At 38.2% G+C, this 13,923-nt stretch overlaps 1 protein-coding gene across 3 annotated transcripts in view; it reads right to left on the bottom strand.

Moving 5' to 3' along the window:
* TMEM116 (transmembrane protein 116) overlaps window positions 1-13,923 on the bottom strand; it is a 78,005-nt gene that overhangs the window by 51,835 nt on the left and 12,247 nt on the right. For 2 of the 3 annotated variants that reach the window (XM_063454231.1, XM_063454233.1), the window contains exons 2-4: window positions 7,132-7,178; window positions 3,724-3,787; window positions 420-551 (exon numbers count right to left, since the gene is read on the bottom strand). In XM_063454231.1, coding sequence (XP_063310301.1) covers window positions 420-551; window positions 3,724-3,787; window positions 7,132-7,178 — 243 coding nt within the window. The remainder of the gene's footprint in view (window positions 1-419; window positions 552-3,723; window positions 3,788-7,131; window positions 7,179-13,923) is intronic. The other variant, XM_063454234.1, reaches the window with a different exon arrangement.

Below are 13,923 nucleotides of genomic sequence, written 5' to 3'. Positions count from 1 at the left end.
CGGGACCTCGGCAATTTGGCACTTCGGCAATTCGGACATTCGGAAGTACCCGGATGTCAGAATTGCCCGAAATTTGTCCGAATTCATTTTCGGACCGAAACGAATCGCACATGTCTAATATTAACATGTCCTCTTATTTCAAATAGTGGTGGGTCCAAAATGTTATTGTGTTACCACAGCAGGACCCATACTTATACATAAACAATATATACTACCATCAAGTAAATAATGCTCGTCCACAAATACAAAGTTTGTCATATCTTAGGTAAGAAAACTTGCAGGAGATAATTAGCTAACCAAAGCACCTCGGGAATGTATACGGACACAAAGAAAGCATCTATTAGACCTGCAACATGTTTACTGGTACAAATAAAACAATCCTATTCCTTATATAAAAAATGTATGTAGGACACACTGACCTGCGCCACAGCTTGTATATTGTAACAGGCTGGATTCCGACTGCAGACTGATTTTCTGTATACAACAGCCCCTATGAGCCAACAAATGGCCAAGAGTAAGTCAGATACAGTGAGATAGAAGAAAGGTCGAACCTGTTCAGGGAAAAAGTATACAAATATACAAATGTTAGTTACCAATGACAAACATATTACTGTGCAATATCATTAGATAAGGGCTATTTTATGTGTATTGTTACATCTTGATACTTTGTTCTAGCCACTGAGAGTGTTATAATTGAATACGGTGGATGTGTACCTTGTTTTGACATACAATTTTCCACCTGGACGAATTGTGATTTTTACTGTACACATACAGATCCATACATACCACTGTTTGTTTGTTTTTTAACAAAATACTGCACGCATGTGTACAGTAAAATTTACAATTCGTCCAGACGGATAATTTGTCAAAACAAAATATCAAATATAACACTATCAGTGGCTAGAATGTCAGACTTTTACAAAGTATCACGATGTAGCAATAAACATAAGATACCCTGTGCGTTAGACACAAAGTTCTATTAAAGCATATGCTGACAGTATTTTAAGTTTTCAAATGTGGTATTCAAGTCTATAAAATGACAACCTGTGATCCTCCAGATGCTCTCAAGCAGAACCAGGCATATGAGAGATGAGAATTTGTATGTGCTCAGTTTTGGTAATTATGTGACCGTGTGCTGTCATCCACTTCTTTTTTTCATTTAAGAAACTGTTTTTTCTTTACTGCTGTAGTCCATCTATTTAAAGATATGATGCATGGTGTTTTTTGGACAACCCTATTGCAAAGAGTATCTGTGGATGGGACCTTGAACATCCCAATGGTATTTTTGCCCAAAGAACTGCTGCTCAGTGGACCTTTGTTTATTGATCCATTCATTGTATACCCTGGAGATTGTGCTGCATGAAAACCCCATTTGATCTGCTGTCTCTGAAATGCTACAACCTCCCCATGTTTGGCCACAATAACACAGCCAAAGTCACTTAAATCACTTGTAATTGCACATGGGGGTGCAGTTAGCCCGTGGCACAAAAGTGCAAATATATCTGGATATATAAAGCATAAGTGATCATTGGTGGTAGGAGTAACACTTTAAGGTTGTGTTTGCTATAGTACACTAATAATGACTCATTGACAGGTTAAATTATCACCTGAACTAATGACAGCCATTGTAGTGATTACTGGCTTGTCACAATCAGTTACTGACAAGCCAGTAATCACTACAATGGCTGTCACTAAAGTGAATTCCACTTGTTTCCATGGTACATAACTTAAGGACCAAACTTCTGGAATAAAAGGGAATCATGACATGTCACACATGTCATGTGTCCTTAAGGGGTTAAAGTGGCTTTGTCACTTTGACACTTTCTTTGTCCATCTATTTCTCCTTGTTTTTATTTGTTTGCAATTCATAATTTTTTAAGCATAAGTAGGGACTGCTTTATCCTATGTGGGGGGCATGACTTTTGATTAGGTCAAGACTATTGACAAAAATAGCAAAAGTTTCATTTCAGTTTTAAAAATAAATAAATCTTTATTTTCATTTTTCAAGTTTGAAGAGGTAAAATCATGTAATGTATGGTTAAAGACAAGATTACAGTAGTATACAGAGGTAAAGGTAAGCTAATTTACCCATGATCCATCAGTCAAATAAATCCTGCAGAAGGGTAAACTGCATAAATCATGGACAGAATAGAACAAAATGGAGGCACCCAGATATAGAAATCTGGTACAACAAGGAGAAGATAATCATTAATATATAAGGGTCATAAGGAAAGGACAACTGAAAGGAAAAAAAAACATGACAGTTCCACTTTAAGTGTTAGTCACTGGTAATTAGTTGCACCAAAATACTCTATTCACCAAAAATAACTTTAAAAAGGGGTTTTGGTGTAAAGACCATGCCCTTGCAGTCTCTGCTATTTAGGAGTTGAAGAAAACCTGTCGCCATGTACCTCTACTCCCCACTATGATCACATTAAAGGGATGGGTGTTACACTTCTGTAACACCCACCTCTGGTTCACCCTCTCTCCTCCTGCTCTCTTCACTGATTTTCCCTTTATGGGATACTTCCCCAAGCAGGGCAAACCTTCTCTATGATATTGACAAGCTGGCTTTGTTGTCAGCATGCACCATGGTTGCTATGCATGGAGAAGAAGGACCCCCAGTGGATGTTTACTTCTACTCTCTTTTGTCAGGAGAGTTTTTTTTCAAATATCTTTTTTCTCCTAATATATATGTTTGCTAGCACAATGTATAAATGCAATTCCATGCTCTTTAAAAATAGCTAATGAAGTTTGTAACATGACAGGTGCCCTTTAAATAACGTTGCTTATGCAGATTGAGCCCCTGGCTGATAATGAAGCTGGGCGGGGAGGGGGTGGCGCTAGGTTGAGATAACAGGGTTTGGGCAAGGCAGAGATAAATGGGGGATTACTGGGGATGGGCTGGGGGGATTACTGAGGATGGGCTTTGGGGGATTACTGGGGAGGGGCTGGGTTGGATTCCTGGGGCTAGATTGGGGGGGTTACTGGGGATGGACTGGGGGGATTACTGAGGATGGGTTGATGGGGATTATCGGGGATGTCTGGGTAGGGATTACAGGGGATGGGTTGGGGGGATTACAGGGGATGGGCTGGGGGGTATTACTGGGGGAGAGCGCTAGAGAGAGCTAACTGCAGGGTCAGGGAGTGATAACTGGGAATTTATAAGAAATACATGCAATATACAGTTTCCACTAAAAAAAAATTAAACTACACTTCCTACGATGCTCAGTTAGCCCTTAAAGGGACACTGTAGTCATCAAAACAACTTTAGCTTAATGAGCAAGTTTTGGTGTATCGATTATGTCCCAGCAAACTCACTGCAATTCTCTTCTATTAAGGAGTTTAATCACTTTTTTATATAGCCCTAGTCAACCCTCCCTGCATGTGACTTACACAGCCTTCCTAAACACTTCCTGTAAACTCAGTTCTGATGTCTACAGTTATTGCACAGTCAGTTTAAGTTAGAATTTTTTGCCTCCAGCACTGCTAATGGCTTGCTAGACTTTGCAGGGGCCTCCTGTGTGTGATTTAAGTTAAATTTACAGAGCAAGAGATAGAAACTTCTAAAGTAAGCAAACATCTGACTGAAAAAGTATTAAAGGATTAAAAAGGAATGTGTAGATCGCATAGCTATGGATTATCGTTCATGTCTGCAAAGTTTTCCGTGCCTCATTTTTTTGTGCAATTATGTGACCCATATCATGATGATAACATCCTTACCTCGGCCGATTTCACCACACGTCGAACCACTGCATAAACAATGAATGCCACAGAAGCTAGAATGCTAAAAAGAGGAAAACTATGTAAGTATATCATGCTGTAAAACACCAAGCACATATTTAGCACTATCTATGACAACTCATACATAGTACATATTAACTACTGGGTCACGACACAAATTGCAGTCTGCATATTATTATTATTATTATTATTATTATTATTATTTTAGTGATCCCTATAGAAAAAATAGACTAGACTCATCAGGTAATGGGAAATTGACCATAATAGGTTGTTCACCTATGGTGGTACACCCTTTCCTTAACACCCTCCCGCGGGAGGCCCCATGTGACATAGGTCTATTTAAAAAATACATATATCCTAATAATACTGCATTTTAGAAATGGGTCATTGTGCTAATTTTACAATTGCAGAACCGGCCACTATTCTAGTACAGTGTGTTTAATGTAGGTCACTGTAAAAAAAATGAAAAAGCATTGTGATACCCTTTGCTGATAGTATATATGTATTTATGTTGACTAATGCAAAAAGATATGTCCATGGATCCCCAACTCCTGTATTACCTTTCCATTCCCTTGGTGACTGAGGATGACTGGAGCTATAGCCTAGAAACATTAATGTAGGTTTTCTCTATACTAGTTCAGATAAACATATTAACTATGACATGGTCTTGTCAGTCTATACGTTTGTATACAGATAAGAATGTTTACACACTAGTGCTTAGTAAGGGGAGCATTACACTGGAATAAAAGAATAGAAAAGATGTGCAGTTTGGGAAAACACATTTAAAGTACGTAATAAATTGCACTAAATTACATACAGGTATGACGGACAATGCATTATGGGACATCCAGCCCACACTACTCTAGCTACTGTAGAATTAATGTCACATTATGTGCAATCAGAGACATCCTGCTGTCTCTCTAAGGAGTTTTCATATAGAATGGTCAGTTCACAGAGGTTGCCTGTCCCTGTTTTCATTGGATGACTGTTTAATAAAACTTTTTAGGTATGTGAACCATGCTAAGTTACATGTCACAATAACGGGCTTTCCAGTATGAGTAGCTGTCACTATACAAACAAATCAAGAAATGTGTGCGGTGGGTTACTCAGTATGGGCCAGGATGGCATTTACCTCTACATTAACTAATCTTTCATTTTATCTTTTCGTGTCCAATGTCAAGCCTACCGCTGCCAAACTAAACTATCACAAAATGTCAAATTATTTCAACATGTATTTTTGTTAACGATTACTTTAATTTTTACAACAGGACCTCTACTAGAGTGAAATTTTGGGCATCACTATCCTTGTTCATGTCAGACCACATTAATATAGTAGCCAAATGCACTGCTGTCGGGTACTAAAATAATAGTGAAAGGTAAGTTTTGTGAAATCGCCCCTCATGCCAATCTTTGGCTCCAGTGAAATGCAAAGTTTGATGGTGGATTACGAAGAGTAACCTAATGGATCAAGTAATATCTATCTATCCATCTATATGCACATTATTATATATTCACACAATTATTGTATTATTATTTATATAGTGCCAAATGAATTAAACAGCTCTAACATATCATAACAATGTAATCATTTAATTCCAGTAAGCTTAAAATTCTATTTATTTAGAGCTAATTGCAAAACGAGAAAATTCGTCTCAGACAACTCAATTTTTCCATTAAATAGAAAAAAATGTAGTGTCACCCGAATTTTGCCCATTTCTCGGTTGGGCTCAGCAGAAACTTTGGTACTGAAAAAGAGATTGGGGAACCAAATCAAACAAACTAAAAGGTTACAAAGCTTGGCCAATCAGTGTACTCCAAAATATATACATATAATCATATTATTTATTATTATTATTATAAAATGATAATATATGATAATATGAATATTGTAATTTTCCTACCTTTTGGTTCATAGATAAGTGTGAAAAAGTAACCAACAAAGGGAAAAAGAGGAGAAGCAGTGAAACAAAAATCTATTTTTGCACATTTATTACAGGAATACTCCAAGCAGCAAAACAACAGCTTACTGAAGCGGTTTTATTGTACAGATCAGGGGTAGCCAACCTTTGGCATGTCAATGTTGTTTACACCTGGAATAGATAATGCGCCTGCAGTTTTAATGCTCAATTCTTTGCCATTCAGGATTTAATTCACTTTTGTTTTTGTTTATGCAGCCCTAGCTACACCTCCCTAGGCTGTGACTCACATAGCTTGAATTTTCAATCAGTTGTGATAGCAAAGTGTGTTCACTTTAGAAGTTGTTATCGCCTGCTCTGCTAATTGAGCTGTTATCACACACAGGAAACGTCTGCGGCTATTAATAGAGCAGGAGATAAGGATTTCTAAATTAAACAGACTGTGCAATAAAGAAAGTTTAAACATTAAACATCTCTTATAGGAAGTATTTAGGAAGGCTGTGTAAGTCACATGTAAGGAGGCATGGCTAGGGCTGCATAAATAAAGTGTTTTAACTCCTAAATGGCAGAGAATTGAAAGGAAAACTATGGTCACCATAATAACTTTGTTTAAATGAACCACAAGCCCTTTCTTACTTCAGGGGGTTAAACTGGCTTCTGAAATGGAGTTTCAGGAAGCACAGAGTGTTGCCAGGCTGGGGTGCCGCTGATTGGCTGGGGCAGTCAGTTGACGCTCTAAGCCGTTCAGTAGCTTCCCATTCATAATATGGTTACAGAATACCATTACAGTTTGGTCAAACAAAACCTTTTTGTGTGATGCTTTGAATGCATACTAGATAGTGATGCTTAAAGCAGACAAGCTACTCCACCAGTGATTTTTAATAAATAAGAAAGTATCTATGTTCATGCAAAAAAAATTATATTCTGCAAATAGGCAGATCTGTAATAATTATTTTTTTTAAAAAGAGTGACATAATAGTGCATTGAACTAGTTTAAAAGAACAGGCTCATCTACCCAATCAATTAATTTCATGTTATGTTCCCTCTTCATATCACTTCAGTCCTCCTATTCATCTCCCTCAATTCATCCTTCACTCTGGTTGACATTCCTCCATTCATGCTTATTTTACTGTTACAATGTATAACACGACCACTTGGTTCATCACAAAAATAGCCACACTTTGTGCACCTTCTATATTCATCTTTAGCTATATTCAATGAATGCAGTTTTAGTTTGATGTGTAAACCCCATTTTAGTTTTTAATTTCTTTTTTTTTTTTTTTAGGTTTTTTTTTTCTACATAGTTTCATTTGAGTAGGTGTAAAAAAAATAAGGAAACATATTATAAAATTACTTGTGGTCATTGTCTAGTAATCAAGATATACTAGATAGATGTACAGGTAAACTAGTTGTATATTTCTGCTATTTTATAGACTAAATTCTTGTTTAAAGTTGACAATATATTTCGTACCTGAACAATGTTGTGACAACTTGCATCCACTTAACTGTAAGGTAAACCTAGAACAAAAAATAAAAGAAGGTAAATAATAAAATATTAACTAAATGAGCAGTGGTATATATGCACAATATTATTTCTTCTCGCCCCACCACTTGCCTGCTCGATCCTGTCCGATCTCACCTTATGAGATCTCTCCCCTTGTCTTGTGCCTTCCTTAACACACATCTTCAACTGCTCTCTCTCTTCTGGCGTTGTCCCTGCTGACCTTAAACATGCCACTGTAGTACCTATCCTGCAAAAAACATCTCTTGACCCATCCTCCCCATCTAACTATCGTCCCATATTCCTGCTCCTTTTTTTGTCAAAGCTTCTGGAAAGACTTGTCTTTACCCGTGTGTCTCACTTCCTCTCTTTACCTGTGTCTTTACCCGTGTGACACTGTCCTCTCTTGGTTTTCCTCCTATCTCTCCCAGTGCTCATTCAGTGTCTCCTTTTCTAATGATACCTCCTCCATTCATCCTGTCTCCGTTGGAGTCCCCCAAGGCTCTGTCCTTGGTCCCCTTCTTTTTTCTCTTTATACTGCCTCTCTTGGCAAACTCATTGCCTTATTCGGATTTCACTACCACCTGTACACTGATGACACCCAGCTATATCTCTCCTCTCCAGACTTCTCCCCTGCTGTCCTGCAACGTGTCACTGCTTGCCTTTCCTCCATCTCTGACTGGATGTCCTCCCGCTTTCTAAAACAAATTCTCTCTAAAACTGAACTCCTTGTCTTTCCTGCTCCTAATACTGATTCTCTTCTTTCGCTCTCCCTTCAAGTTAGTGGTATCCACATCAGTCCATCCTTGCAAGCGCGCTGTCTTGGTGTCATATTTGATTTAAGCTGCACATCCAGCATGTTACCAAAACCTGTAGAGTCCATCTTAAAAACATAGCCCGCATCCGCCACTTTCTTACGCAAGATGGTTCCAAAGAGCTTGTCCATGCTCTAGTAATTTTCCGGCATGGATTATTGTAACCCTCTCCTAATTGGTCAAAAATCGTATTGCCCCGCTACAGTCTGTAATGAATGCTGCCGCCAGACTGATTTTACTCTCTAGTCGGTCCTCTCACATCTCACCCCTCTGTCAGTCCTTACATTGGCTTCCTGTATCCTATAGGAGTCAATTCAAAATGTTAACCCATACCTATAAAGCATTGACCAATTCTAACCCCTCTTATATCTGTTCACAGATCCATAGATAAGCCCCTTTCTCGGTCTCTCCGCTCTGCCCGTGACCTTCTCCCGTCCACTACTCGCACCCGTACAGCCAACTCATGCTTGCAGGACTTCTAGCGGGCGGCTCCCTTCCTATGGAACAGCCTGCCTACCGCCATCAGACTCTCCCTTAGTCTTCAATCGATTAAGAAGTACCTTAAAATCCATCTTTTTAGTAAAGCTTATGGTTTCCCAGAGTTACCTCTACCTCACATACCTGTCTCTTGCTATCTCCTGAAGGGCAGCACTCTATTCTCTCCTCCAGCTCTGCTTCACTCCCACCTATTTTGATTGCTATTCCCTGTCCTATTGTGTTTTACACCCCACCTCCTATAGACTGTAAGCTCGTTTGAGCAGGGTTCTCTTCAACCTATTTTCTAGGTTTTCTTGCAATTGTCCTATTTATAGCTAAATCCCCCCTCTTATAATATTGTAAAGCGCTACGGAATCTGTTGGCGCTATATAAATGGCAATAACCTTAATATTATTATTATTTTTATTATTATTAACTGGTACATGTATAGGAGAGCCAAAGCAAAAATAAGCTAACATCCATAACAAATAAAACTGAACCCTCAACTGAGATTAACAGATGGACCTTTAAAAGAGATTATCTTCATTAGTTGTATTTCAAATGTTCTTGAAAAATATGCCAGAAAAAGTGTACAGTAGTTCAATATATATAAAAAAAATCACATTTAATTCTCCTTTTGTACTTGCTTAATAGCTAATCAACTGCAAAGACTCTGTTTGCACTATTGTAAAGTCTAAAACTTGACCTAAATTTCTTACGTATTTTTTTCTCTGCAAACGTGAGCAGAGCACAACATTACGGTGTGTATCCAAGAGATTTATAAAATGCAGTGCCGTACTAAAGGAGGGGGGGCAGTCCGCCCCGGGTGCCACTCACTAGGCGGATGTCGCGGAGCCCTTTCGTGCCACTTGCAGGAGTCTGCACGCTTGCGTTACATCCAGCAGCAGCATGTCCTCTGTTTCTCGCGATCCGCGAGAACGTTGCTATGGCTACGCTCCACACGCAATGGATGCCAGGGGACTGCCATGGCAACCCACAGCAGCGCACTCGCGGGTCGTGAGAACAAAGGACATGTTGCTGCTGGATGTGAAGCAAACATGGAGACTCCTGGGCCCCTCTTCACTGGGCAACCATACTGGTTGCCAAATGCTCCAGGCACACCCCTGTTAAAATTTATTTTTCATGCAAAAGTTTCACTTTTTTATTTATTTATGCTTAGCTGATCTTATTTTTTTAAATTTAATAGAAATTTGAGACATAAAAACACAACATTAGAGGATGATGTGATACCCACTGGATTCATGATCTATACTATCAACCAGATTTTTTTTAAATGTAATATAGCCAAATGAGATTTGAGAATATGGTGAAATAGATTGAAAGATTTATAAAATGTGTAAATAAACAGGAATTAAGAAGTTAGAACATTGTGACTGGGACCTATATTGATTTCAAATCTATGCTATGGAATTTTAGGCTTTGTATAACATTTAATAGTAGGCTTGTGCATAAATCCCCTTCAGCGGCCAAATAAATCGAATGCTTGTTAATCTATGGACGGATTAATTGATTTGTCAGGCAAATCCAAACTAATTGATTAGTTTGTTCATAGATTGACAGGCATTGGAATCATTCGGCTCCGCTGAAACGGATTTGTGCACAAATAAATAAATAAAATAGTAACAAAAAAAAAGATACTGTTACTTTAATATTTTAACTAAGGTTTATTCAGTCAACAAGGAATTGTGGTGAAATCAAAAAGAATGTGGGAAATGTAAGAAAAAAATCCAAGTTTGTGGTTTTCAAGTTTGGATATTTTAGCGTAACGTTAGCAAATCTGGTATCCAGTTCACCACAACCCACTTTTAACTTAACTTGAATGCTGAGATTTTGCAAAATGCAAACCTAATGTGGGTTCATACAAGGATATCATGTTGTTACTTTGCCTGATAAAATGTGGCTACACAGACTAAATGTTTACATACTGTAAATTGATGGGTCTTACAGTAACAGAGAAGATAGATGATTTTTACAACCAGCAACACACATGCCCTCATTATGTTCAGCTGCTCTTTTCTATAGTAATCATATATAATATGCACATTTCAAAGTCTTTTGCATATTTTTTTTGTTTATTCCTTTATATTCTTTTTTTTTCTTTTACTTTTTTTAGTATGCCACGTGCATCTTGTCATTAACATGAAACTAAACAAAAACATTATAAACTAAACATGATATGGTATAAGTAAATAGATTCATGCAGTTTGTAAAAGATACACAGAGTGTGTTTTACTAAGAGACTATAGGCACCAAAACCACTTCATCTCTTTAAATGCAGTGACCATGTCCCCTTAACCCTGCAGTGTAAAACATTGCAGTTTTAGTTAAAAACTGCATTGTTTAAATAGCAGGGTCAAGGCTGTCTACCAGACAACTACTAAAGGCGCTTCCTGCTGTTTCACAGAGTTTAACTCCATGAAACAATGCTGGACATGATCCATCACATCCTCACACAGTCCATGAGCACATCCAGGATGTTGAAAAACCTTACATTGAAACAATGCTTTCCTATGAGGATGGCCTAATGCACATGCGGCACTAGGCGCGTATGCGCATTAGGTTCCCCCAATAGCCTTATGACAGTGGAGAAGATCCAAGGGACATCAGCACTGGAATCAAGTAAGTGTTTAAAGGGTTAACCCTTTATATAGCTGGGGGGGTTGGCAGAGGGCTTCTATAGTGTTGGGAATACATCTTTGTATGCTTGACACTACAGTGCTCCTTTAACATATCCTGTACTGTAATCCTGTACAAAATAGTACACATGCAATGCAAATTAAAAAATACTTCTCCAAATACACACACATGTGCCGAGAGGGGGGTGAGGGGGGGACTTGGGGAGGACAGAAAGCTATAATCAGTTTCATAATTTATAATTAATAGATCATTTGGACATATGGTAAATATCTAACTATATAACTATAACTATATAACTCTGGTGACTGAATTAGACACAAATGTCTAAACTGGCTAATGATTAAAGTACGATGACTGTAAAGTCATCTACTGCAAAAAATCACGCTGCTCAAATTAAATCAAGCTCAGTACAGTAAAAACAATCTTTCAGTATATAAATGAGCAGCCAATCTCTGCTAGTTCAATCATTAATAAATAACATGTTATATAAACCTATTAATAATAGTTTTTTCATATGCCCATTTTGTTGTTTATTGGCACAAATACACAACTTATGCTTGGAAAGCCACTTAGACTGTGTCCCTCAAATAGCATAATTAAATATACACTGATCATCAAAAACCGGTCTGACCAGTGTCGTAAAACATTTTAAAGTGGAGTGAAAGGTAAAAGCTATACTTTAGCGTTCAAAAGTCCAAGGACCTTCTACCAGTAACTTTCAGTTTTTTGTTGGTATACAGTATTCATGATCACCAGCCAACTTAATGCTGATTAGCGCTCATTAAAGGACCACTCTAGGCACCCAGACGACTTCAGCTTAATGAAGTGGTCTGGGTGCCAGGTACCTCTAGGATTAACCCTTTTTTTTATAAACATAGCAGTTTCAGAGAAACTGCTATGTTTATAATGAGGGTTAATCCAGCCTCCAAATCCTCTAGTGGCTGTCTCATTGACAGCCGCTAGAGGCGCTTGCGTGCTTCTCACTGTGAAAATCACAGTGAGAGCACGCAAGCGTCCATAGGAAAGCATTGTAAATGCTTTCCTATGCGACCGGCTGAATGCGAGCGCGGCTCCTGCCGCGCATGCGCATTCAGCCGATGACGTCGCGATCAAGATGGAGAGGAGGAGGAAAGCTCCGCGCCCGGCGCTGGAAAAAGAGGTAAGTTTAACCCCTTCCTCTCTCCAGAGCCCGGCGGGAGGGGGTCCCTGAGGGTGGGGGCACCCTCAGGGTACTCTAGTGCCAGGAAAACGAGTATGTTTTCCTGGCACTAGAGTGGTCCTTTAAGGTAAGTTACAGCCGAACAGCAGCTGCAGAGCTACAGATTGTCCTCTCTGATATGTGACATACAAAACATAGAATCACTATCAAAAATCACTATTTAGTAACTATACCCTATGAAAATATGTATGCATTTAATTTTGCATTTTTTTTAATATTATGGATATATATACATATATATACAGTTTGCAAAAAATGTAGATCTCTTGCCTGCAGCCTTTGCAAGCCCCCCTTTCTCCAGCCAAGACTTTTTGTGATTGTCCAATCTCAGACTTCCCAATGCAGCTCAATCAGGACTGGTTCCTTAATTGACAGCCAGGGGGTGTAATGAGGTTACGTTTTTTTAAAGTACCATTTCTATTGAAATCTGCACTTTTTTGTACAATTTGGAAAAGAGGACAAATTCCTACACACAAAAAGCACTTTTCCAAGCTAAACTGCTTTATGTGCTTGGAGTGTCTCTCCAATCTTTCTTATTTTTATATGCTGTTCCAAGATTTAGCCAATTGCATCACAATATGGAACAGAGCCTAAAACAATGATTGACAGATAACCAAAATAGAGGCATCCTGAGGTGTGGAATTGTTTTGGAAAATAGAATTAAATGTAGAAATCAACACATCTTTATTTCATAACATATTTTATATGTAGGAATGTCATAGCCTAACCATTGTGCATGTTAACATGTCACATTCCTCTCAGCTGTCTGAACTGGATTATAATGTAATTTGTTCAAACATTCCTCTCAGTTGTCTGAACTGGATTATAATGTAATTAGTTAAATCTTTAATACATATTTTCAGCAAAATGGTGCATCTCATAAAATAATGTTTAACGCAAGTTATTGGAGATTTTCAGTTGTTTTATTTAATAGTGTAAATTCCAGGGATGTGACAGCTCCCCTTTAAACATTCAGAGCTCCTTCTGGATCCTAACACTTGGTCAATAGCTAAGAGAGCTGGCTGCATGAAAAGTCATTGAAAAGTGATGGGACCAAGAGATAGCACTTTAAGTGATCTACATCTAACAGAGATGCTCTCTTGATGAAGCGAGGAGGTGCAGAGCTGGGCAAGAAGATCATCTGGCTTGTAGAAACAAAAGTAGCATTTATCCTCTATCGGATAAATGAGGATGTGGCACAATCTACTTACCAGGTACTGATAATCAACAATAAATACATTCTAAAACATAGAAACATAGAATGTGACGGCAGATAAGAACCATTCGGCCCATCTAAAACATACGAGAAAGGGCTAAAATGCAATCCTAAACAAAATATATAAGCTGTTATTTACAGGAGTAACAGTTAATGATCACATATCCATTTGTCGAGGATATAAGGACAAGCAGGCACATTTTCATTTACATATGGTACAGGCTAAATTCAGAAATGTACCAAGTGGAGACTGATGTCTGGAAAATAAATATAAATTGGTGGTAAACACTACCATTAGGTGGTTGTGTATGTCTTCAAAATATGAATTTCCCATCTGCGATTGTAGAGTCTGAAAAGGTTACTGTCCTCAGGTATGC

This window comes from Pelobates fuscus, chromosome 5, assembly GCF_036172605.1.
Source record: "Pelobates fuscus isolate aPelFus1 chromosome 5, aPelFus1.pri, whole genome shotgun sequence".
Lineage (NCBI taxonomy): Eukaryota > Metazoa > Chordata > Amphibia > Anura > Pelobatidae > Pelobates > Pelobates fuscus.
This window is presented reverse-complemented; position numbering and strand designations above follow the sequence as displayed.